The sequence below is a fragment of the Tetrao urogallus genome (genome assembly GCF_951394365.1).
Source record: "Tetrao urogallus genome assembly, chromosome: Z".
NCBI lineage: Eukaryota > Metazoa > Chordata > Aves > Galliformes > Phasianidae > Tetrao > Tetrao urogallus.
This window is the reverse complement of record NC_136816.1, coordinates 74,915,179-74,939,708: the sequence shown is the minus strand read 5'-3', so window position 1 is coordinate 74,939,708 and position 24,530 is coordinate 74,915,179. Positions and strand designations below refer to the sequence as shown.

Genomic DNA, 24,530 nt, shown 5'->3' with positions numbered 1-24,530 from the left:
AATACACTGCATTTCTGAGTAGGAACCTGCACTGTTTTTAATGACTGCAAATATATTTTAAACCCAAATATCAGCAGTAGGGTTTGTGGAGGTAGAAGGCATTACTTCTCATCGTTGCCATCTATTGGTTTTGTTCCGGTTCCGCCTGGTCAAGGCGCACCATTTAATGTTTAATTCCTCATTTCCAGTGTCCTTAGAGCAAAGTTACGTTCTTCAAGTGTGGGAAAAATAGCAGACACCATGCTGCAGGCTCCTGTGGAAGCAGTGGGTGAGTAAGGCTGGCTGGCAGGGCTCTGGCCTGAGGAGGCGCGTTGTTTCTGGTGCAGGTGCCGGGGAGCTTTGCAGTTCCGTTTCCCCCTGCAGGGCGGGTTGGTCTGAATGGTGACACATCTGTGTCCTGGTGATATCCCTAGTGGTGATTCACCAGCCATCACTGAGAGCAGGCTTATGAGGTAGTCTGATGTGTCTCATTTCCTCAGTTCTCCACCAGTAACACCTCCCCGCCTGTGAACCTTACAGTCTCCTCCATCAACACGTTGTCAGTTCCCTGGCTAGGTCTCCTTGTGGCCTTTTGCTGGCAGTTGTCAAGCTAATCGTCTTCTAACAGTCATGGTTGGTAAGAGACTCGGTATGAGCCAAGCCCAGTCGTTATCAGGGCATTAGCAGGTTGAGAATGCCTCGGTGCTTTTCTCTTTCCTGGTGCTGACCGGGGACCTGTGGTTTGACTAGAAGTCTTCCTCTGCTCTGTCACTGTAGCTTCACTGAAGTCTTGACGAGTAACAATTGCACGTGCACTTTGTGCAGCTTTTTTTTTTTTAACTTGTCAAAGAAATGCTCAGTGTTCTACCTGCCACGTACATCTTTGTGCATCCGTTCCTCAGTGCGCAGTACAGCTCAGTGCTGGGGCATGGCTGGAGCCTGCCACGGCCCGGATGGACACAGAGCAGTGGCTCTGAGGTCAGCACTGACTGTGCTTTGAGCAGCAGAGACCTCCAGTCCTAATCACGTGCATAATCACTGAAGTCTCCAGAGCTGCTGAGGTAGTGCAGCAGCTTCTCAGAGCGTTGTTTTTCTCCTTCCTAGAATTTGTGTTCTGGAAGGCTCCCCTGAGATAGCTTTGTGTTGGCTAACCGATTGATTATGGATTTGTGTGTTCTTCTCCATTAGTAATAGCTGAAAATACAAATATAATGTGGCATCTCCTTGATCCGGTGACCATCTGCTCAGAAGATCTGCAGGGGTTTTGGATGGACCTGTTTGGTTCCTTGTCCATATGGCTCATATGGGCCTGTGGCGCTGCTGGGGCACATTGCTCCTCTGGAGCTGGGCAGGAGGAAGGGGCCCAGCTGAGCACCAGTAAGGCTGGGATAAAGGCCTGATCTGCAATCAGCATGGGGTGGGTAGTGCCAGGACCTAGCCTGGGGCTGAGGAGCCTTGTATTCAGGGGCAGCCTGGGAGATGCAGGTGGGTGTGAAGTGCTGCTGTGAAGGACTGGGTTTGTCTTGCTGGTTTCCTTTGGGACTTCAAAGACAAAGAGCTGTGAATAAGCCTTAACTAAGCAGGTGTTAATTAGCAGGGAGGCCATTTGTCACCCATTGGGTATCTTCTCTTAAGGCAAGATTCTGGGAGAGCTCTCGTGGAAGCTGTCAGAGCCATGGGTTCTTCAGAACTGACTTCTAACAGACGTCCACATAATCCATAGAATTAAGAAAGTTAAAATGGCTTAATATTTTTTTAAATTTTGTGGAACACTTCAGTTATCTTTTGACCACATATGGCAGAAATGTACCTCTTCCTCTTAGAATGTGTCCAGAACCTGGGTTGGAACTGGTGCATCTTTTTAAGGACCTCAGTCGTGATTTCACATCATTGAATTCTGATTGATTTAAATGACAGTAATTAAAAAGAAAATGCTTATACACCTGTGTGAGTGGATCTAGCAGAAATCTGCCTTCTTCTCTTGTCCTACTGACAGCGTAAATGCACTGTTGTTCTGCTGTGTTCCTGCCATGTGCTGTGATGTTATTTTGAGCCTAGCCAGCTCTGTTCTGAGTGCTGTAGCCACACTGTCGGGCTGCATTTCCTGCACTTGGAGACAGTCAGATGTAACTCAGCACATGTAAGTGGTGTGAGTGCATTTCCACCTCCCAGCTATGGTGAGCAGCTCATGAACCAAGTGCTGCTTGCTCTGGCTCGTCCGTGCCCTATGAGTGACACAGGCTTTGTTTGGGATTTCCAAGGCTTGCACAAGAGGCCCAGCCATTACGCGGTGCAGAAGAATACCCACGAAGGGGAGTCTGAGGGATGTAATCTTTAATGGGTGTCACTAGACATCACAGTCACCTCTGATTTTCGGTGGCTTAGGATGTGTGCTTCGAACGTCGCAACTGCAGCATTTGGGAAATGAAATGAGGGTCCTCAGCCCTGTGCAGCAATGTGAGCTGAAGTGCATCTGCTGATAGGATGTGACAGCACAGGAATGTGTGACAAAGGCACCGTGTGTCCTTGTTGGCGTTGCTGTGGAAACTTGCATTTTAGTACCAGCTGGTTTCGGCGTGCAGCGCTCAGCATCGTGATGGAATCCCAGTGCTGTCCCAATGGTATCGGGGAGCCAAGGCACTGCTGTGGCTGGAGGTGATCCTAGCAATGGGCTTGGGGCTGTTACCCTGCTGACTCTGTCGTGCCAGGGTCTGACCTGAGGCTCCCACCTGGGTCAGGCAGTCAATTCCCTGCGCATGTCCTGGGCTCGTTTTGCTTTCCAGATGCCCTCTGCCTGCTGAGCTCCCCGTGCTGCTGGGGACTGAGAGGAGGACTGGGATGGCCATGGGAAGGTGTGCTGAGTGCTGGGCCCTGTCCCTGGGTGCAGTGTGCCTGAGAGCCTCACTGGGGGAACTTCAGTGCTCCCCAGCACTTGGAGACTGCAGCGTGTCACCGGCAAGGGCAGTGTGCGGTCACTGAGAGCTGCTCTTGTGTTTCTTCCGTGATGTCTCTGGAAATCCAGGGCCCTTATGTGAGAAAAGCCATCTACAGATCTTGTCTGCATTTCCTGAATTTTCCTCCTTTGACATTCGCATAAGTCATGTGCTTGCCTAACAACAGTCTTCCCCTCCCCCTTTTATTTTTTTTCCAAGTAGAAGTGCTGTCTGTATTTTTTCCTGCTGGATGTCCTGATCTTGTCCCTGCCTTCTGACAGCTGCCCCTCCTTTCCTCCTGGCATGCAAGCTGCAGAAATGGCTGACCCTGTGGGGAGCTGTGGGGAGCAGGAGGTGCTGCGGAGTGATGTGGAACAGTGGAAGCAAACAACAGCAGTGCTTTACACGTGGTAACTAATGAACTCTCAGCTTAACGAGGCCCTTGTGCTCCCTCTCACCAAGCTTGTGGCTGGCACATGTGTCTGAAGCTCTGTGCCTCAGTCTCATCCTTGCTGTCCAGGCAGTCAGTGCCATGGATGTCAGGGTGGCTGCAGGAAGGAGCATGTGGTATGGGGATAGGTTGCCCCATAGGCCGGAGGAGAAGGCAGAGGGGCACCTTCTGCCACACAGCAGCCATCCATGTGGGCAGTGCTGACCCCTCTGGGAGAAGAAAGGAGAAACGACCAGCAAACCAGGAAGGTTCCACCTGAAGAGGAATTTCCACATGCCTGGGTGGGTGAGGGCTGGAGGGGTCAGAGCCCTCTCACGGTCTGTAGAACTGGGCTGGAGGCTTGCAGTGAGCTGCTTTGTGATTCCTGTGGCCCTGTAGGAGGCAAGTGTTTGTCAGACTTCTGCTGGATCGTGGGTATCAAGAACTTTATTGCTTGGTTGCACTGAGAAACAAAGGCAGTAAGAATTTGCCAAGATTCTTAACTAAGAAATAACAATTTAAAAGAAAGATTCTGATTCTTTTAATTGAGGGAAACAAAAGTTTCTGTAAAACAAAATAATTAACGACAATTACATATTTAAGATAAACAAGGAACCTGTAGTTATTAAATGCCAGGTTATGAAGAAATGCTTGATGCTTATCTGGCCTTTACTGTTCAAGTTTGATGCCTGAAAAGGAGTTATTAACCTTTGGGTTTGGTGCCCAATCTCTGGTTGCATTCTGTTCTCTTTATATTTTAGACAAAGGCAGCAGTCATTGTTCTTTTTGGAAGAGGTGTAAGCTCCTCACCACTGCTGGACTGGCCATTAGTGTCGCCTCAGCCTCCGGTCCTATGGAGCCTAGTGAATGCTTTATCGACTGTAGAGATTACTCCGTTAGAAAAATGGAGGCTTAGAGTTAAATGGAAGGACGTGTATATTGTTAAGTGGATACAGGGGATGAGCTGCAGTAGGTGGTCACTTGAGAGAAGTATTTTGCCTTGAGAGATTTTTTGTGCGGGCCTTGTATTACATAAATGCTTTAAATAGCTGAAAGCTGCATCAAAACAGGGCAAGGTGTGTATTTTATTTTCTTTTTTTCAATTTTCTGACTTCGCTTTTGGGCGATGGTACTTTACAGCTGATGGATGCTGAAATACTTGGAAAAGAGCAGCAAATACTCTAGTAGGTTTTGCATGCCAGTAGAACAGTTGGGTTGACCAACACTGTGAAGGAATATGCGTGGAATGGCATGGAGCTGCAGCAGGGATGGTCAGGTGGAGGTTAGGAAATGGCACTGCCCCAGAGGGTGGTGGGCATGGAGTCACACCCCCAGCACAGTGGACATAGCCCCGAGCTGCTGGAGCTCCAGGAGAAGCTGGGACACTGCTGTTGGACACTGGGTTTGGTGGTGCTCTGTGGGCACAGGAGCTGGACTTGGCGATCCCGTTCAGCTTTGCATATTTGGTGGTTGCACTCTGTGATTCTTTGTGGCCTGCTGTATGGAGAAGGCGTGGGTGAAGGACCTTCCAGCAGCAGCAAGGAATGGAAAAGTTTGTCCCCTTCCTTTTAGTTTTCTGAGCTCAAATGGCAGCTGTGTCAGAAGACAAAAGGCCGATGCATGTTGCACCTCTACATGGAGGTGGTGGCACTTCAACATCTCTCCAAACCCCTACAGTTCCTAGGGAAGTTAACAGCCATGAAGGGACTTCAGGGGCATCAGAATCAGAAATAACTGCTGCTGAGAAGAGTAACAACATGCGAAAGTCAGACCCTTTTCATTTGAGCAGTGTTTTCAGGAAAAACTGCTCGTGAGAGTCCTTGCTTTATTTCATCTGATTGGCAATTTTAGTGTTGGTTGTTTTGGCCATGCTGCTGCTTGAGTGGAGTGTGAGCTAACTGGAAAATTACTGGGCTACAAAGCTGCCATGCTTTTTTCTTAGAGATAATTAAAATGGAAGAAGACAAGGTTGTTGCAAAAGGTTACAAGCTTAGTGATTAATGCTAATATCTCACTCTTATTTACTACCTTGCATCTTTGGCAGCCTGCCTGTTGGGCCTATTTACTGTGTTAGTCACTTTCTCATCCCATTTTGGTTTTTTGCTTCCTGGGAGGGACTCGTGCCTTTCCTCTCTGGTGCTGTTTTCTCCAGCCTGTAGCTATGCCATTCCCTGCTTAAGTTCATCAGCTTGACCAGCTGTCATGTCTTTTCAGGTTGCAGCTGATCAGTCTGACCTGACCCTTTCCCATCCATAGGTGTAGTGACTACGAGGCAGCAAACCCAATCAGCTCCATGGATTGAGCTGGCGTACAGTTAATCTCTTCTGTTGGGCACGTTTTCTGTCAGACATGCCTGATGATCGGCCTTTGTGGCTGCAGGAGAGGGAGATCAGATGCTGGGAGGTGTTGGGAATGCATGGTGGTGAAGGCAGGAACCCTTTGATGGTAAGTGCAGTTTGCTTAACCCAACATATTTCAGCCTAGTCACTCAGAATCCACTGCATCTGAGTCAGTGTTTTTGTTTGTTATTAATATGGAAGCTGTCTTTTTGCTTGTAATTTGTTGATATCTGTGTAGGTTACCTTACAGGATTGAAAGTCAATGTGATCTCCTGGGGAAAGTATACTGTGCTGAAGTTCCTTTCACTTTACAAGTGTTTCCATTTATCCTTCTATATTGTGTTACCAAATTCATCTAACCGAGTTGTCCATGAGTGGCCCATGCAAGGTAAAGTGCTCCATTTCTCTTGTTCTCACTCTTAAAAGTCCTTCGAAATGTTATTGCTAGCGGGTCAAGAGAATGGATCCTTCCCTTCTGCTCAGCCTTGGTGACAACATTTGGAGTGCTATGCCCAGTTCTTCTGGGCCCTTCAGTACCAGGGAGACCATAAAAAATAGGGTGAAAGCTGTTCTCTTGCTTTGTAACTTGGTGAAGAAATCTTGAATTGCCATGCCCTCTGCTCCTGTCTTTTTCTGACTCTTTCAAGAACTTGCATCTGTGCTTCTCCCGGACAAGGTCCTGCTCTGATATGATGAATGACTGACCTTATTACACATCTCCTGCAATACATGGATTCTGAATGTGCCCTTTGTTCCATGCATTGAGCTACGTTCTGCATCCAGAATGCCTGGCAGAACACAAAGTCCGTCCTTTGTTTTGGATAATGAGTGGTGAATATTTTAATGAGTGTTTCTCAGTCTAGTCAACATCAAGTACCGTTTTAGGAACAAGTGGCTGAGCTAATCTCTGAGCTCTGTCCTGTAACAATCCTGTTATTTATGTCAGTAAGCTGAGTGTATCCCATTAAAGGCTATTAACAGCCTTTCTGTGGTGCAGATATGGCCACCAGTGGTTCTGGGTGCCGTGGGAGCGAGGAGGACACGGCTCACTGGTTTGCATGCAGGAGGTGAGACACGGATCTGGATGCAGCTCATCTACTCTACGCAGCATATAGACTAATGAATGCTGACGCAGCTCTGCAGTTGGATAGATGAATATTAAAAACAAACAAGCAAACACTGTTCCCCAAGTAAGCCAGTTCACTGTTTCACAAGTATGCTGCTGCCAGGCAGAAATAATGTGTGTGTTATAAAGGCCAATTCCTTTGCTGTCCATAGAATTACCATCATTTTTGAGCACTGATCTTACATCCTTTATGTAATAAGGTGATAACTACTTTTCTTTGTCCTGAAATGCGGTTTGAATTCACATGGGAAATAACCTCTCTACTAAATTACTTCAACTTATTCTCTTGCACGGAATCACACACAGAATCACAGAATGGCCAGGGTTGGAAGGGACCTCAAGCATCACAAATCTCCAACCCCCTGCCACACGCAGGGCCACCAACCTCCACATTTCATAGCAGCCCAGGCTGCCCAGGGCCCCATCCAACCTGGCCTTGAACACCTCCAGGGATGGACGGGGCATCACAGCCTCTCTGGGCAGCTGTTCCAGCACCTCACCACTCTCATAGCAAAGAACTTCCCCCTGACATCCAAACTCCATCTTCCCTCCCTCAACTTCAAACCATTTCTCCTTGTCCTGCTGTTATCTCCCCTTTCCAAGAGTTGACTCCTCTCCTGTTTGCAGGCTCCCTTTAGGTACTGAAAGGCTGCCATGAGGTCACCCCGCAGCCTTCTTTTCTCCATGCTGAACAAGCCCAGCTCCCTCAGCCTGTCCTCGTAGGGGAGGTGCTCCAGTCCCCTGATCATCTCTGTGGCTCCTCTGGACCCTCTCCATCAGCTCCCTGTCTTTCTTGTACTGGGGCTCCAGACCTGGACACAGCACTGCAGATGGGGCCTCACAGGAGCAGAGCAGAGGGGGACAATCACCTCCCTGTCCCTGCTGGCCACGTGCACTGATTATGTTTGTGTTAATGCAATTTTAGCAAAGCAGGTCCCGTGCATTATCTGAATTTTATCCACATCTCCAGCTGTTCCTGGGGTTGTTCCTGGCACAGGATGCCTAGAGAGGTGGTGGTGCTTGATCCTTCCCAATTTCCAAGGTCAGGCTGAAGGGGCTCTGGGCACCTGGTGGAGCTGTGGGTTTCTCTAAGCGCTGCAGGGAGTGGCACCAGGTGGTCTTTAAAAGGCCTCAATGTCTTTCTTGCAGCAAGGACCCTACACGGCACACAGCACTGAAGTGCAGCCCAAACCTGAGCCAAGTGCAGGGGATGGTCACCTCCTGCTCCTGCGAGCTGCACTGCTGCTGACACAACCAGGATTCCGATGGCTTTCTCAGCCACCTGGCCACACTGCTGGCTCACGTTCAGCTGAGCACCGACCAACACCCCCAGGTCCTCCTTTTGGCTTTCCAGCTGTTCTACCCCAAGCCTATAGCGATGTGTGAGGCTGTTGTGCCCAAAGGGCAGCACCCAGCACTTCATCTTTTTAAAGCCCATACAGTGTGGATGTTGTACATCTTCAGAATACGTTTTTGGGGGGAATGAGTAATTCTGAGTAGAGTGGCACACCATCTGACTGCAAACTGCATATCTTTGCATTCTTACAGGTTGTGGATCCATGTTACGGTGTTCAGAGAGGTGATTTTTTAGTTTTGACCAAGCATGCAGCTCCACCTGTTTGCGAGATACAGGTCTAGCAGCAGGGGAGCTGAAGCAGCACGCAGTTCAGAGCTGGCGTCAGACCCTTCCTGTGGTCCTGGCCTGCTGCGGTGAGTGCTCTTTGGAGACACCCTGTGTTTCTATCCCTGTAGGCTCTGGTGCCAAGAAGTGCATTTTTATAATGGCCTGAGAAAAAAGCTGGTGGCTAAAGCCTTGGGAGGAGCACTGGGCGGCAGGGGAGATGATGAAGCAGAGCTGTGAGGGGCCAGCTTTGCTCCCTGCCCCCTGCAGCCGGTTGCTGGGAGAAGGCTGCATCTCACGGGCAGTGACTTTGGCCTGTGCACCTCTGAGCCACGGTGCTGAGACCACCTTGGAAGCAGGAAAGCAAAACCAGGATACCAGAGCACTATGCAGTTATGGTGGGAGTGCATCCCTCTGAGCTGATGGAGGTGCACATCAGCTCAGCTTAAGGGCTGGTTTCTCTTCTTCTAATCGGCACAGAGACCGCCACTGCAGTAATTCATCTCCACACCTCAAAGCCCTCAGGGAGCAGCACATGCAGCCACACGTGCCTTAAGAACACACGGCAGTCCTGCTGCAGGATACAGCCTGGTGCCTGAAACGGGGTTCACAACAGTGGCTCAGCAGTGGAGAGGCCAAGGGCCGGGCTGCTGGGCTGGCTGGCAGCAGCAACGTGGATGTGTTGGAAGGAGTTCCTTCACCGGGGAAGACTGGAAACTCTCACAGTGACGTTAATTATTAACTTCATCTGAGAGCTGAAGGATCTAATTTCGTTTCTTGTTGGGTAATAGGGTGATTCATGCAGGGAAACAAACTGTGCAAATGGAAAATGGAATCTTTCTCTGAGAATCAGCATTCCTGCTTTCTGCTTAAAGCGAAGCCTGCTCCATTTGAGCTGTGACAGCTCTCTGAAAAGCAGCAGCTGATGGTGAGGTGACAGGAGCAGCTAGGTCCAGCCTGGGTGACCCAGGTCAAGCTCTCCCCTCTCAGTGCACACAGACCTGTCCCACTGTCAGGCTGCTCAAAAAGTGATGCCTCAGATGTTATTCTGTGGATGCAGATCTGTGTGAGCACACAGTGTTCATCACTGGTGAAAATGTGCAGCTATTGGTGGTGACTGTGCAGAAGAGCAGTGTGCTGCAGCTGAGACTTTGCTTTATCAAATAGTGTTGCGGCGCTCTTGTAGCTATTGTAGTTTCTGTGAAAACAAATAGGAGGCATTACTTTTTGCACAACCTAGGGATGCTTTAAGTAGGCTGCTCCTGCTCTGCAAATGAGATGCAAATGAAGGAGGTTGCATCAGACAGTGCTTCCCTGGTGTTGTTTAGCTTTTGAAGAGAAGTTTTGGTGTTTGTTTAAAAAGACAAAAACAAACAGCAAAGAGGTGTGAACCATTGGGGTCCACCCCAATGCAATACTTTGCAATGTGGGTTTTTCAGTGTTCTTCCCCTTATCCTCCCCCCAAATTCTTGCCTTTTTAAGATCTTTTAGATGGAATGCTTTCTTAAGGAACAGTATTTGGAACCATTCCAGTGGATGCAGCCCATAATGAACAAAAAAACACTTGTGTGCGTTGTGCTGAGATTGGATGAGCAGGACCTTAAAGCCTGATTCATTACATAAAATCCACTGCATTTGGGGCAAGCCATGGTCAACATGAAGTGCAAGACTTATTTTTTTTTTTTCCCATCAGTATGCTTTTAAAAACCCCAACAAACTCTCACTTGTTATTTCTAGTGTTCAGGTATTGATGCAGAGACTGAGTGAGAGCTGGGTAATGTAGCTCTCAAGTGAAGGGCAAGAGAACTGTTTAACGTTTAAACAGCGTGGATTCAGGCTGTGCTTGTCGAGAGGCACGCAAGATTGCTTATTTGCTGACCTTCATATTCAGAAGTTGTCTTCTCTGTTCTTTGAAGGTCCCACATGCACATGATCATTACTTTTGCCACAAGGCTAACTTATTCAAGGAGCAGAAGGTGCATGCAGCTTCCAGAGGAGCACGACTTTCAGGCCTTCAGAGCTTTTGGAAAATCTTAAAAATAAAATGAGATGCATTGTGGAATCGTGTTGCAGTGCTGTTGATTCAATAGAAAGGTAGGTAGGAATGAGTAAAATCAAAGATTTTTTTTGATGTGCTCGGGGGCTGCAGTCATAGGGCATCAAAGGAATGGGTGAGGCTTCTTAAGAAGCATGAACCCAGCTCCCAGAGAAGTTCTAGAACCTCAGCCTTATTTCATCCCTTTTACTGTCACAGTTGATCAGGCTTGCTGTGAACAAAGCTTCAAACAAAGTCTTTTTGTAGTAAATGAATGCACTGAGCGCTGAAATTGTAGAATGAAGTTTAGTGCCAGCAAAGTTCACTCATCTTTCCAAAATGGCTTTTGGGTAGCTCTGAGGATTTGGGAGTACTGTGCGTTGCTTTATAACATCCCCGCTTGTCCTTGCACAAACTGTGATGAATCAGGTTACATCGCATTACCTACAGCTGAATTTACCACATTGTTAGTTGAGCACTAATTGCCTATGGCATTGTTCTCTCTGTGCTTAGCATCGCCGTGGTGGGATACGTGTGCATGAATTGCAGCAAATGTCACAACCCAGTGTTAGTACTTTATAATAGAAGGGCAGAATTATTAACATTGCAGTCGCATTTGATTTTTGGTTTGAGCTGAAGAGGAGAAAATCAAATTTTTTATTTATTTTTTTTAAGCTTGGATCTCTGTGTCTTTACATCTTCTTTTTTTTTTTCTGTTTGCTTGCAAGAGCTTTTCCCCTCCTTGGTTTTAATGTCTGCATTGCTGGAGCCATGATAAAATGTCTAGGCTGATAAAGCAGCATTGGGTCCTCAGAGCCACGGATCCCCACAGTGACAAATGCCTTCTCATAGTTCTCTTGGAAATGTGCTTGATAAAGTATTTTCTGAGATGGAAGCGCTGCGGTAAAAAGCTCTCCTTTCAGGGGCAGCTGAGGTTTTGACAGCCTCACGGGTATTTTATTGCTGCTTGGAGTGGCCTTTATTGTCTTTCTTTCTCGGCACTGCCTGGTGCAGCACTCCACGTGACACAGCCATCGTGCTGCAGCTTCACTTTGTGGGCACATACAGTTAAACACATCACCAATGTTATCTGCCTTAGAAATGAGCCTCCAATTACAGTTTATCAGTGGAATTACATTTTTATTGAATGCTCATCCCTTCATTAAACAATGCAGCAGTGATAAAGCTGCCCATTTATGGTCCATATACCTATGGTCCAGATACTCAAATTTTTATAAAACTTGCTTTAAATAAATGACTTTCAGAATATTTGCATAGTACAGAAGCAGGTGCCACCAAAAGTTAAATTTAAGCTTTCAGGATGTGAAACAAGCATGCTGTAAGCTGGGTACAGATGTGGCTTCTGCCTCTTCTTCATGTGGGCCCATCTCACTGCTATCTCCTATAAGGAATTTCTTTTTTCTAAGAGATCTTGCACGCGGTCTGAGGAATAAATGTTAAAGCAGACATATGCAACTCACCATTAGTTATGTGTTTTTTTACGTGTAATTCCTTTCTCCTTGATTGCTGCTGTTCTGCCAAGTGCAAGTCTGCTGGGCCTTCACCCATCTGGCTCACCATAAAGACTCTGAGGTTGGAACAGCCGTCAGGTGAATCCTACGGTTTCCATTTTGCATTACAGTTGCACATGGGGAAGAGCAGTGCAGTGAGGAGCGAGACAAAGCAGTGCAGTGTTGCATTCCAGTAATTGCAGTAAGTGAGAGTGTTCTGCCAGAGCTACTGTGCTTTTGGAGGTGTTCCTCTAACATCCTTAAGAATGCAGCAGGGAATGCTTCCTGCAGGTGCTGGTGGGCTTCTTGAAGGTCCTTAACTCCATGTTGCATGGGAGTGTGCTGCTCTCCTCACAGCCTGCCCTCGTGTTTGCCTGTGTGACGTTGGGTCTGTACAGACTTTGTGAGACAGAATTGAAATATCATAGAATCACAGAATGGCCTGGGTTGAAAAGGAGCACAGTGCTCATCTAGTTTTGACCCCCCTGCTGTGTGCAGGGTCACCAACCCCCAGCCCAGGCTGCCCAGAACCACATCCAGCCTGGCCCTGAATGCCTGCAGGGATGGGGCATCCACAGCCTCCTTGGGCAGCCTGTGCCAGTGCCTCACCACCCTTTGGATGAAAAACTTCCTCCTGATATCCAACCGAAGCCTCCCCTTCTCAGTTTAAAACCATTCCCCATTGTCCTGTCACTGTCCACTTTTGTAAACAGTCATTCTCCATCCTTTTTATAAGGATATAAAGGATATCCTTATTATTAAGGATATTATTATCCTTTTTATAAGGATATAAAAGGAACATTTATATGTTCCTTTCAAGTACTGGAAGGCCACAATGAGGTCTCCATAGAGCTTTCTCTTCTCCAAGATAGGAGAAAATGAGTGCAGAGAAGCAGCTCTGAAGCCATCTCGGTGCTGCTGCATGTTGGTTACCTGTCAGTGACTGTGAGTCCTGCTGTGTAGCAATCGTACTGATATCATCGTACTGTGAATATTTGAGCTTCATAGCAGAACCCAGAGGAAATCCAGCTGGGAGGTGGTGCAGGGCACGGTGCTGTTGGAACAGCCTGGTGTCAGGAGCTGGCCCTCCTTAGCACCCTTCTGCTGTGAGCACATGCAGGTTGCTCTTTGTCCCTCGTGCTAGCATAGGTCTCCTTGAAGTCATATGCATGTTATTGCCTACAAATAAAGTCTGATTTAATGTTTTGCTGCCTGCATGGTACTTAGCACAGTTACTTCAGACCTGCTCTGCCCTCTGGCTTGATTCCTAATCACAGTTGTTTTAAGTGCCTTTCAGAATTCTTAACTTGAAAATAGGTTCAATTTTGAGCTAATCCAGGGTTTCACCATACCAAAAAGCACCCACGAAAGAAGCTGAAAAAAAAAAATCCAATGTGAGATTGAGTTAGTGAGAAGTAAAAACCTACTCCTGCTGTAGAAGATGCTGTGAAAGCTCTCATGCTTCAACATATGACATCTTGCTGCAAGTGCTTAATTGGGAATTGGAGCCATTCTTTATTACTGGGTGAAATTATTGGACATGTGCTGACAGTTTGGGCTTTTGTATTTCTCTCTGAATGATAAGTTCTGAAGTACTGCTCTCTTCTGTGTGCTCGAAGGTAATAGATCTGTCCAGACATCGACCAAAGGATAATGAATATCTGAAGGTAACACCGCTGGCCTCCTTTCACTCTCTGTGATTGGCACAGCTTTTATGACTGTCAGGCAGCATAATGTGATCATCCCACTTGTAATAGCACTGCTGTTTTGTTTTATGGTAGTTTGTGCTTGTTTTTGCATGCCAGTAAGTTAGGTATTTGTTAAATAAAAGCTTCAAGTTTTTAAAATCAGCTGAATTTCTGTATCTTCCAAGAGAAAATACTACAAAAAATGGTGCTTTCTGTGCCAGGCTTTGCTATTACAAGTTTTTGGAAGGTCCCTCTTGGTGTAGTTGGGACGATCAGAGCCAGTGCTTGGTGTGGAGGATGGTGGAACTGCAGGTCTGTGCCCAGCTGGGGACAGGGGATCTGGTTGCCTATGTGGCAATTAAAAAGCACAGGGTGACAGTGGATGGAGATTTATTTACTTTGCTGGCACTACTCGGTCTAAGAGACATCAGTACAGCATGTATGGCTCTGCTGGAGCCTGGTGAGTTACTGTGTGCAGAAAGCAGTGCTGCTGCTGGTATCATTCCTCGGTGAGTGGCGTAAATAGGTCTGAGTGTAGGGTAAGAGAGCAGGGCAGGTGCTGCAGCACAGCTCAGCCATTGCAGCACAGCTCCGGCGTTCCTGACAGCAGTTCTGCATCCATTTGGGCGTTGCTGCAGACCTCAGGTGACCTGGTTCAGCACGCTGGCTAAAATTGCTCAAGCATACTGGCTGTGAGGAGTAAAAATATCTACTGCTTTTTGTAAAAATAGAATACAGTTCACCTGGAGCTCACCTTCCTTTTTTTTCTTTTCTTTCTGGTGTGCTAAAAATACCCTGTAAACAGGTTTTGGTGAGCTCAGTACTCTGTTCCGAGCCCTTCTCTGCAGGGTTGGGCTAGGAGGTGGGGGGTCTGAGCCCCCCTCTGTGGCACTGGGCTGGGAGGTCTGGCCAGGAAAAACGTGAACACCTTGCCTCCAAGTGCTGAGGCCTAAGAGTAGGCAGTGTTATTGCAAAACATCAGATAGGTTGTGTTGTGTAAGCTGCGGGTTCCCACGCTCCGTTGTTCCTGCAGTACTCACTGCTGTTTGCTTCATCCCTGCTGCTTCTGGGACACATCCATGCCGTGTTGAGCAAAACCTGGCCCGGTGTCATTGTAGTGGCACAGGGCAACCAGAGCCCTTTCAGTGTAGCTCGAGAGGGCTGTAGTTACCCTGTGATGCTGTGCAGCCGTTCCCTGACCCTAAATGCCCCTTGGCTCCCAGCTGTTCTTCTTTCCTCCTCGTGCTTCCAGTGCTCATCTCTGCAGTTCTGAGATCAGTATTAGACAAAATGTGTCAATCCACTTTGAAATAAGTTGCTCCGTGCCATGCATGTGAAGAATTCTGCAGGGAAAGTAGGCAGCGTTTGGCTTCATCCTGAGCTCAGAGCAGGAGGAGCTGCTCCATGCTGAGCTGCTGAACAAAGCTTTGGCTTGTGCTGGAACCAGCAAACAGCAACCCAGACCTGCTGCCCTGAGCTGAGCAGAGTGGAGGTGCAGCCATGCCCTGCACCTGTGCTCACTGCAGCAGTGGGATCTGAGCAGGGGCTGCTGGCCGAGCTGCCCACACAGACCCCTGCATTGGTGAGACAGCACAGGAATCACAGTGCGGTTCATGATGTGCTGTTGGCACTGTCCCCAGCAAATCGCTTCATGGTGTCCCTGCAGGACCTGGACTGTGGTAAGAGACGCAGAATTGGAAGACCTTCCAAGGCCGTGTGGTCCAGCTCCACAGCTTTGGATCCTTGTTGTTCTGCATGCCTCCGTCATAGACACAGCTGCATCCCATGCTCTTCTTGCCCAGCTCTGGTGTGGGCTGCTGCCATCCACCCACAAAGGAGAACAGAAATCAGTGTGGCTTTTCTGTGGGCTGATCCACCTGCCTCGTGCTGACAGACTTAGGGGTGCTCTAACGTCATCAGTTTTGCTCTTTATGGAAAATACTTGTGTTGTTTAAGCAGGTGAGCCATATTCTGTTTTGCTTTGAAACTGCAGACTGCCACTGACTCTGTGCTGTAGCACAGAATTAAGGAACACTCTGCTTGGGTGCTGCTGCAGTTCCTCTGTGCCCAGCACACCTTGCTCCAGGTGAGTTTTCTCACTTGGGGTGACACCAGGCTGGGAGTTCAGCCCTGCAGTGTCAGTGAGCTCTCTGGTGCTGGCTGAATTCCTTCTCCTCAGTGGAAACTTACCTCGCTGCCTCCTATCTCTGCTTGAAATCAAAATTGCCTCTTCTATAGAGGGGAAGAAAACAACCAGCATTTCACGTTACATGTTCCCCAGGTGAAACACTAGATTGCTGTCCTTTCACCTCGTTGCCTCGGTGATGGAAATTTATGGCCTCCACCAGTGCAGCTTCCGTGTCCTGATCGGTGCTGCAGGGCCGTGGTGCAGCACTGAGCTGCAGGCTGGGCCTGCGGTCACCGGTACCGCCAGCACCTCCGGTAAGTGCGAGTGGGTGTGCAGGGCTGGATAGGCACCTGCCTCGCTCCAGGGCCTCAGGTGTGGGCAGTGGGGTTGCCCAGGGCTGGGTCAGCAGAGTGAGCAGCAGTGGCATCCCGGAGAGCTGGATGTGTTGCTGCTGAGGGCGCTGGTTGGGGTTTGGTCACTGTTTCGTAGGTGGGTTGGTCAGCATTTCACTGGTGGTTTGGAAGAGTATACCAAATGCTCCATCCATCCAGTGTGCCATTGTTCCTTTCCACTCCGTAGGGCATTGCTCCAGTCCTGGTTTGCATTGATCCAGACCTGCAGTGCATTCTAAACTTGCCTGTTCGTTTTTTGTACCTGAACCAATAATGTCAGCACCGCTCTTTTAATGCACGTTATAAACGTGTCATGGGATTTTCTGTCCCATGGGAAGCTGACTTCTAGTTTTTCATCTTCTGTCAGGTTGGATTACTGTCTGTCTGTGTTCAAGAATCTGTCTTTTGGGTGGCCCTGGGTGACATGGCCATTGTGCCATGCTGTGTGTGCACCAGGTCATCCCTCCTTGCTGTATGGGACAGCTGCACCTGGAGGATATGGGGCATGGTGTGGTGCCCCTGGTGCCAGCATCTTGAGGATTGGAAGGCTGCTTGGTTATTTATGTGCATGCTTTCATAGGTCTTACAAATGGCTTTGCTTTTCAGAGTGCCTGAAGAGAAGAAATGTGTTCATTTAAATGCAGATTTTAAAATGTGAATCATATGTATAAATACACGTACATAAGCATACGTATGCTTATACGAAGTCTCACAGGTCTGTAACACACCTGCATGCTATATTCCCTCACCCTGTTCCCCAGGTGCTTGGGGCCTGCTTGCTGTTGGTGCTGCTTTGCTGCACACTTGGCTCTGGTCTCCCTTGCACTGAGCCCAGTATTGGTTCCCCCCACCCAGCTGCCATCTCCAGAACAGCAGCCTGAGCTGCAGGTGGCAGAATGTTGCCCCTGTAAACCATTCCCACAGCATACGAGGAAAGTATGTAACCTCTGACATCTTCAGGGAGGCAGGAACGAGTAAACTGCGTGTTAATCATTGGGCAAAGCAGAAGTGAGCGTGAATGGGTCTAGCAGGGGAACTCAACATAATGCCTGACCAAGTGCCTTATGGCATCCATCCCCACTGCAGCAGCTGCGAGGCTGAGGTGAGGGCTGTGAGCAGGGAGTGTGGATACGGCTCTGACAGTGAGGCATGGAGAGCAGGAGCACATCCTGCAGTGCTGCCAGCAGTAGTCCCACAGTGTGGCAGGGAAAGATGTGCTGTGTGGTGAGCCCAATGCTTCCCCCCCAGCTGCAGATTGCTTGGGGTGTGCTCCACCAAAGCAGGGAGGGCCCTTTGTACAGCCACCCAGCAGGAGTGCTGGATGCGGTGTAAAGATGGGCATGGCAGGTTGGATGGTGCTGGTAATCACTGCCAGCATCATAGCACTGAAATATCCAAGGGCACTCTGTATGTTACTGAGGGCAAAACGAGAGGTTGAAGCTCCCACTCTTGGCTTAGGGAGCCAGGCAGTGCAGGGTTCAGGCGTTCCTGTGTGCGACCGTGTGAGTGTGGCCATGGCTGCTCTCAGGGCTGTGCTGTCAGAGGGGAGTGAAGGGCCCCTGGAGCACCAGACTTCTTTGGGTAACCGGGGGAGTCTCTGTGAGTGGTGTGAACTGGCTGTTTCTTCCACAGTGCTTTTGTGGAACAAAAAAAAAGCCTGGTTCCGTGTCCCCTCCCTGCTAATCCAGGGATGCTGGAGCCACCAAAAATGGGAGCTAGGGGACACCGCTATGGGATGATGAATGGCTCACACAGTTTTTTCAGTTAACATGTTTTGCTGCCAAATAAATGGTACTAGTACTCTACTACTGGATTGATATCGGTGATGTTCAGACAGGAGAAGGTCTTTCTGCTCCATGGCATACCACTGTGGGACCCAAAGCTGCTTATCTGAAGAGGACTCCTGTGATTACAGTATTCTCTTGTGGCATAGCATCTCTTTCACTTTAGGATAAGCACTGGCCAATTAAACAAGCTTTTATAGGTTCAGCAGAAAAAATGGTTTGCCTTTGGTCAAGCTTCCGGAGTTTTGAGTGTTTGGGGGCAAGTTTTGATGATTTTATGTAGAAAATCATGTCATTTTCTTTAGTTTTTTGAACTCAGCGCTTTCTGGTGTAGATGCTTTCAGAGCAGTATGTAATGTGTAACAAACTGCTGACCTTCCCCACATAATCCCCGAGTTCCTGCGCTTTTCATGCCTTCTCCATCTGTCTGCTTACGCTGAAGGCTGCCGATGCTCTTCGTACAGAAGTTCTTCTGAAGGCTGATTGTTCTCAGCAGACCGAGGTTTATGAGCAGGATCAATATGTTTTATTACAGCATTTCATTGGGATATATTTTGTTACACTGATTGCGGTTGTAATTGGAAAAAGCAGACAAGCTTTTGGACGTAGATCCCTCTTTTCAGGTCAGCTCTGTTTACCCACTCTGCATGGTCTTGTTCATTTACTCAATTTGAAACCAGGTCCTGAACTGTGTGTTCCACCACATATCCACCACCCTCACTGCACCCATGCTTTCACGCGTGTGATCCAATAAGAGCTCCCCAAAGGTATTTCTTCTCCTCATCCTTCCAGATGTGTTCCCTTGACCCTTTCTGTGCTGGATTCTTCAGGTTGGAAGGTGATGACCTCAAGTTGCATCAGGGAAGGTTCAGGTTGGATATTAGGAACAACTTCTTCTCCCAAAGAGCAGTGATGCAGTGGCACAGCTGCCCAGGGAGGTGGAGGAGTCCCTGACCCTTGAGGTATTGCAGAACCATGGAGATGTGGCAGCTGGGGACGTGGTCGCTGGGCATGGTGGGGGTGTTCTAGGGTTGGACTTTGGGATCGTAGAGGTCTCCTCAAACCTTGATGATTCTATAGTTCTGTGTAGGGATATAGTCCGTGGGCATGGTGGGATGGGTTGGAGTTGGGTTTGGGGATCTTGGAGTCTTTTTCAGCCTTAATTAATGATCTGTGATTCTCCCTGCACACCAGACACAGACCAGCCCTCTCAGGGCACATCAGGCTGGGTACCCGTGTGCCTATACATGAGCACTTTGAGCCGTTTAAGTATTATTTAATCTGCAGACCGAATTCAGATGACATGTAACTGAGCTGAGACATTTTCCGTGCTCCTATGTGACAACTTCCCTGGAAATCTAGATGTTTGGATTAAAGTTAAAAGGCAGGTCAGCATTTTCTGAGTTCGCTGAATATTGTCGGGTGATGTAGGTGATCAGAGGCACGGCTTGTGGGCTGTGCTGGTTCCACACACTGACCTCACTGCAGAAATGCCTGGGTGGGAATGGAGTGAACTGCAGGGAGAGCTGTGTGTCTTGACACCTCCTGCTGAAATCACTGTGTCTGTAAACAATGCTCACTCAGCAGCAGTGAGCCCGGGTGCTCCTTAGCTGAAGATTAGCCCCGACTCCATGCTGAGAAGGGAGCAGTGTCTTTGGGGTTTGCATCTTCTGTCTCAGAGATTTCTGGTGTTCAGTGATGATGTTCTGCAGTCCCCTGGGTGTTCAGGAAAGCAAACCAAAAGAGAAAATCTATTTTTCTTGTACAGCCTTTCAAAGGAGGGTGAGCAGAAACCTGTGTCAGGTGTAATCTGTTCCAGGTCTCCCACTGTGTCTAATCAAGCAATTCTGTATCTAATTGTTATGGGCAGGCACTATTGCTGTGAATGTTTAACTCCTTCCTCTATCAAGGCACAGCACACTGGGGATAAGGGAAGAAAAAGGGGCACAAGAAGAAAATGTTCTCTGCCTTTCACGTGCCTCGCTCATTGCACACAGCGGGGGTGATGAAGGTACCTTGCTGAGTGAGGGAAGGACTTTGAGTGTAGGTAGATGAGGCTTTGTTACTAATTGAGATGTTTTTAATGTAATTAAAGTGCTGCGTTTATTTCATGCTTCTGGAAATTTGAACGCTTACTTGCCAAAACATTTTTCCTGCTTAGTAAAATGCAGGGTTGCAGATTCAGAGCGCATATGCAGAGAGGGAACGGGGTTTCTTTCAAAGGATGAAGTGTGACTTAAAGTACAGTTTTGAGAATGTGTTTGGATTGCCCGAAGGAGCTTCTGCTGTGTCTTGTGGACCTGCAGCCCAGATCCTGCAGCATTTGGCCTTCCTCCTGATGCAGGCGTTCTCTTTCCATACAGGTGATGCACTGAGCTGGTGTCAGTGCAGAAATGAGGTGTGCTACAGTAAAGCAGCACATGACATGGAGGAAGTGTGAGGAGCATTTGTGGTGTAGCTGCTGTTAGAAACCCTTCTGTTGATCCCTCTTCATTTACTATCATAGCTTTTTATCCTTTGTTTCTCCACGAGGTCAGAACTGTGTGGTTCTGATGGCTTTTCCAACCTTCCTCCTCTTACCAAAGGAATGCCCTCGATCCCAGTTTGCAAGTCCATTGCCTTTCGTCTATTGAAAGTAAAGGTCGGATGTATCCTGTAATCCAAATATGATTACTGACATTAACAGACTGAAGGAAAAAAGAGTTAAAACATTAAAAAATATGATCAATTCAATATGCACTGCTGTGACTCCACTGACACACTGCCTTGTTTTCCTGGCTGGTGGAATGCTGGGTGCTTTAGGATATCGCATCAGGGCCCGCAGGCCCACAGCTGCTGTTGGCTCTACAAGGCAAACAGGGCAGGTATAGCATGACCAGGAGGTACCTGTGGGGGAGCATTATTGTTTCCCAAATGGCCTTCAAGGAATGGAGTCTCAAATTACTGTAATTGAATCCCACGTCTCTCAGTTCTGGAGCGCTTATCAGGAGAAAAAAGCAAAACTGATAGGGGTGACTGCAGAACCTGTTTCTATAGAACCCCTCCCAGGTTGAATTTCAGTGGCCTCCAGGTAACAAAAATAAACAGGTCGAACTGAGAGAAGGCAAATACTGTTGATGCCTGTGCTCCTCAGGAGCATCACGAGGGCACAAACCAAAGCCATGCCCACTGGGACACCGTCTGTCCTAGAAATACGTCCTGGTGGCAGTGCAGTGGGCAAAGTGCGTCTGCTGAATCCACCACCTGCAGCTGAAACCGGTTTTTGGACAGTGTTACTGAGCAGGTGGGACAGGTTTAAACCATTGCGTTCTGAGGACTTATTCTTGTATGTATTTTTTAAGCCCTAGACGTCTCTTCCTGCGAGGATTATTCGCACTGTCGGACAAAAAGCTTACAGATATTTTCCCTTGTGTCTGAAGAGACACACCGAGAGTCTGAGCAGAATGAATGAACGTGGAGAATTGATCACTTCAAATTTGGAATGGGGATCAGTTAGGATTTGAAGATGCTTCGATAAGCAGTGCTTTCGTTGGGTTTTAATATTGTTATACTGTTATTACTATTAAGTTATTACTGGTATCTGCTATTATTTTCTTAATTCCTGGTGCAACTGGAAGCTCTTCGTGTTTGCTATTCTTGGGAAGATCAGTGTGTATCTCTTGCTGGGAAGGTTTTTTCCACCTAACAAAGACTTCTGCTATCTGAAGGCTGTGAGTTCATTCACAGGGTAACCTGCTGTGAACGGCTGATCTTCACAGTCATTAACAGGATAAGTATTAAACCTTCTTTCTCTTTTATTACCAGGAGGAGTCTCGTATCCTCAGGGTGAAAGTGGTGTCTGGCATTGATCTGGCGAAAAAAGACATCTTCGGAGCCAGGTGAGTGTTCTGCATGGAGTATTTCATGATTTTGAACAGAATAAACTTAGCAGAGCAGGGAAACTTACTGTCTAACTGTTGGTAAATACGATGAGAGCTCCCGTTACTTGCTCACAACTGGTGCAAGTTATGCAGTGTGTGCTGGCAGGACAGCTGTTAGTCACAGTGGGTTGCAGTTAGCAGTAGGTGACCACTCACAGCCCTTTCTGCCCCTGGAAGCTGCCATCTCAGTTCCTTGGTTGTGTGAGCATTCACACTGCAGCAGTGTTTGCAGTATTGATGTTACTGCCAGCTGCCTGCTCCCATAATGCACAAAAGGCTGAAGGCCAGCAGCTCCCTCTGTCTGAATGGGAGAAAGCTCTGCTTTCCCCACTGGTTTGCAGGACTCTGGTGCCAGGTGACTGCAAAGGCACTTTGAGTTTTCTTGGACCCTTGGACATGTCCAGGTGCTGCTGCTGCAGTTCTTAAGGATGGTACCTCTTACAGGAGTGAGGCAATGAGAGTATTTCCTCCTGACCAGCCTGTGCTGCCCTACGTGCTGATGTGGGAGAGAATGCATAGACATCTCTGCAGACCTAGGGCTTTTCTGTTAGGTAGTGGTGAGTCTGGGCTTTATTTCCAGTTGTCTTAAATCATCCTGATCTCTGGACCTGGCACAAGGGCCAGGATTAAGTTTTTGCTGTGCATAAGGCAGTCTTCCTATGATAGCTTCTTGTTTGTCTGTATGCTAAAATATGGAGCAAACAGACTGACGTGGAGACTTTAGGCCAAAATAACAGCTGTCAAACAAGAAAACTGAGTTTTCAGTCTACCCTTTAAAGATGCAGATATGGTCACTTTGTGTTTTCAAGTCTTCTGTTTTGAAATTATTAGTCATAGGCTTCAGGAATAGGTTTTCTCTCAGTCTGGGCTTGTTGTGCAAATAAAGATTTCAACAGTTGAATCACAGAGTGACGGAGAGAGGCTGTTTCTGAAGCCAGAAGTAGCCAGAAAACATTGTATTTTTTTTCTGGAGGTTAATTGAGGTTTTTTGGCATTCCTGCTGTCTCACGCTCAACTGTGAGGGAGCTCATTACTGCAGACACTACAATCTATTGACAGACATTTTTAATCACTTTGAAACCAGTGGTATCCAATGTAGCCCTTACTGAAATTACTCTAATTTCTGACTGTATCACAAGCAAATAAAAGTTAAATCACCGTTAATTTTTTTGGTGAAATTTACAACAGTTACCTTGCTAGCTGTGTGCAGAGCACGCTAAGACAAAACTTTGTATTTTTATATTTTAATTTTTTTCTCCTGAATGTGCTGTTTTATGTTCTGAGCTCAAGCAAAGTGCTAGCATACGTGTAGCTGTCCTTAATATATGTTTGCAGAGCAGACCCAAAGCCCTTCTGTGAGCAGTGTGCTGGGTCACACTGCAGGAGGAGTGCTGTTAGCAGGCGCTGGGTTGACCTAGACATACTAATACAGATTTTTTATTAACTTGATATATTTAATTGGCTGGAACTTTTCTGAATTGTTTACAGAGCTTTAAATTTCATTGCTTCTTTGGAAGAAAGCAGAGCCAGTGGCTGGAATAACCAATCAACTCATTAAAGGGAACTTTACACAAGCACTGAAGTGCAGTGGCAAATCCATAGACGTAATATGAGAGAAGTGGGAATCTTTTCAGTGGTCACAGGATTCACTGAAGGACACACTGGAAACTTCCCTGCTGAATCCCTGGCATTGTGTCATCTCCTCCAAGAACTTTTGTGAACTTTTGTGAAACAGGAGGGGAGTCAACTCTTCACAGGGTAGATAATAGCAGAAAATGGTTTTAAGCTGAAGGAGGGAGCATTTAGGTTGGATATCAGAGGGACGTTCTTTGCTATGAGAGTGGTGAGGTGCTGGAACAGCTGCCCAGAGAGGCTGTGGATGCCCCGTCCATCCCTGGAGGTGTTCAAGGCCAGGTTGGATGGGGCCCTGGGCAGCCTGGGCTGCTGTGAAATGTGGAGGTTGGTGGCCCTTTGTGTGGTGGAGGGGCTGAGGATTCATGGTCCTTGAGGTCCCTTCCAATCTGGGCCATTCTGTAATTCTATCATATTTAGGGTGTTGTGTTCAAGAGAATTAAAATGTGCACAGTATTGATACAGGTATTGATAAACACAGGAAAAACAAATCTTTCAAAATGCAAAACCTTAAAAATGTGTAAAATTCATGCAGAGTTCTGTTGGTGGGGGCCTTGGTCTCAAGCCAGCAGGACTTCCACAAAACTGAGAGTTAAAAACAGAAGCTGGGAATGTTTCTCACTTCAAGCAGTAGAAGTGAAACTAACAGCATCGTGGCTATAAACACAGTGAAATGTTTGTATTGCTGCGCTGGCGGGTTTTCAGTACGCTTTCTTATTTGGCTGAAGTTTCCATCTGTTTTTCTGTTTGCTTTAATAGCCTTGCTTACCTTGCAGAGATATTAAAGTTTCATGCTGATTGCATCTTTAGTGTGAGCTTCAACGTCGTTCCAGCGCTGTGGTGCAGGACCAACTCCAGTGCAGGACTGGGAGGAATGGTTCTTCCTTGTGTAGGAGTGCATTCAAGATCCCTAAGAAATAACCATAGCCATAAGTCTCTCTCCACGTGCTTCTTTTGTGCAGATGTTAACGCCTATATGCTGTTGTTTCCCATAAATAATTCTTAGGAGCAA

The 24,530-nt window shown here is 47.6% G+C and overlaps 1 protein-coding gene across 3 annotated transcripts in view; it reads left to right on the top strand.

Moving 5' to 3' along the window:
• NEDD4L (NEDD4 like E3 ubiquitin protein ligase) overlaps window positions 1-24,530 on the top strand; it is a gene marked incomplete at both ends in the record, with an annotated part of 133,766 nt that overhangs the window by 7,413 nt on the left and 101,823 nt on the right. For all 3 annotated transcript variants that reach the window (XM_079548118.1, XM_079548117.1, XM_079548116.1), the window contains one exon: window positions 21,771-21,844. In XM_079548118.1, coding sequence (XP_079404244.1) covers window positions 21,771-21,844 — 74 coding nt within the window. The remainder of the gene's footprint in view (window positions 1-21,770; window positions 21,845-24,530) is intronic.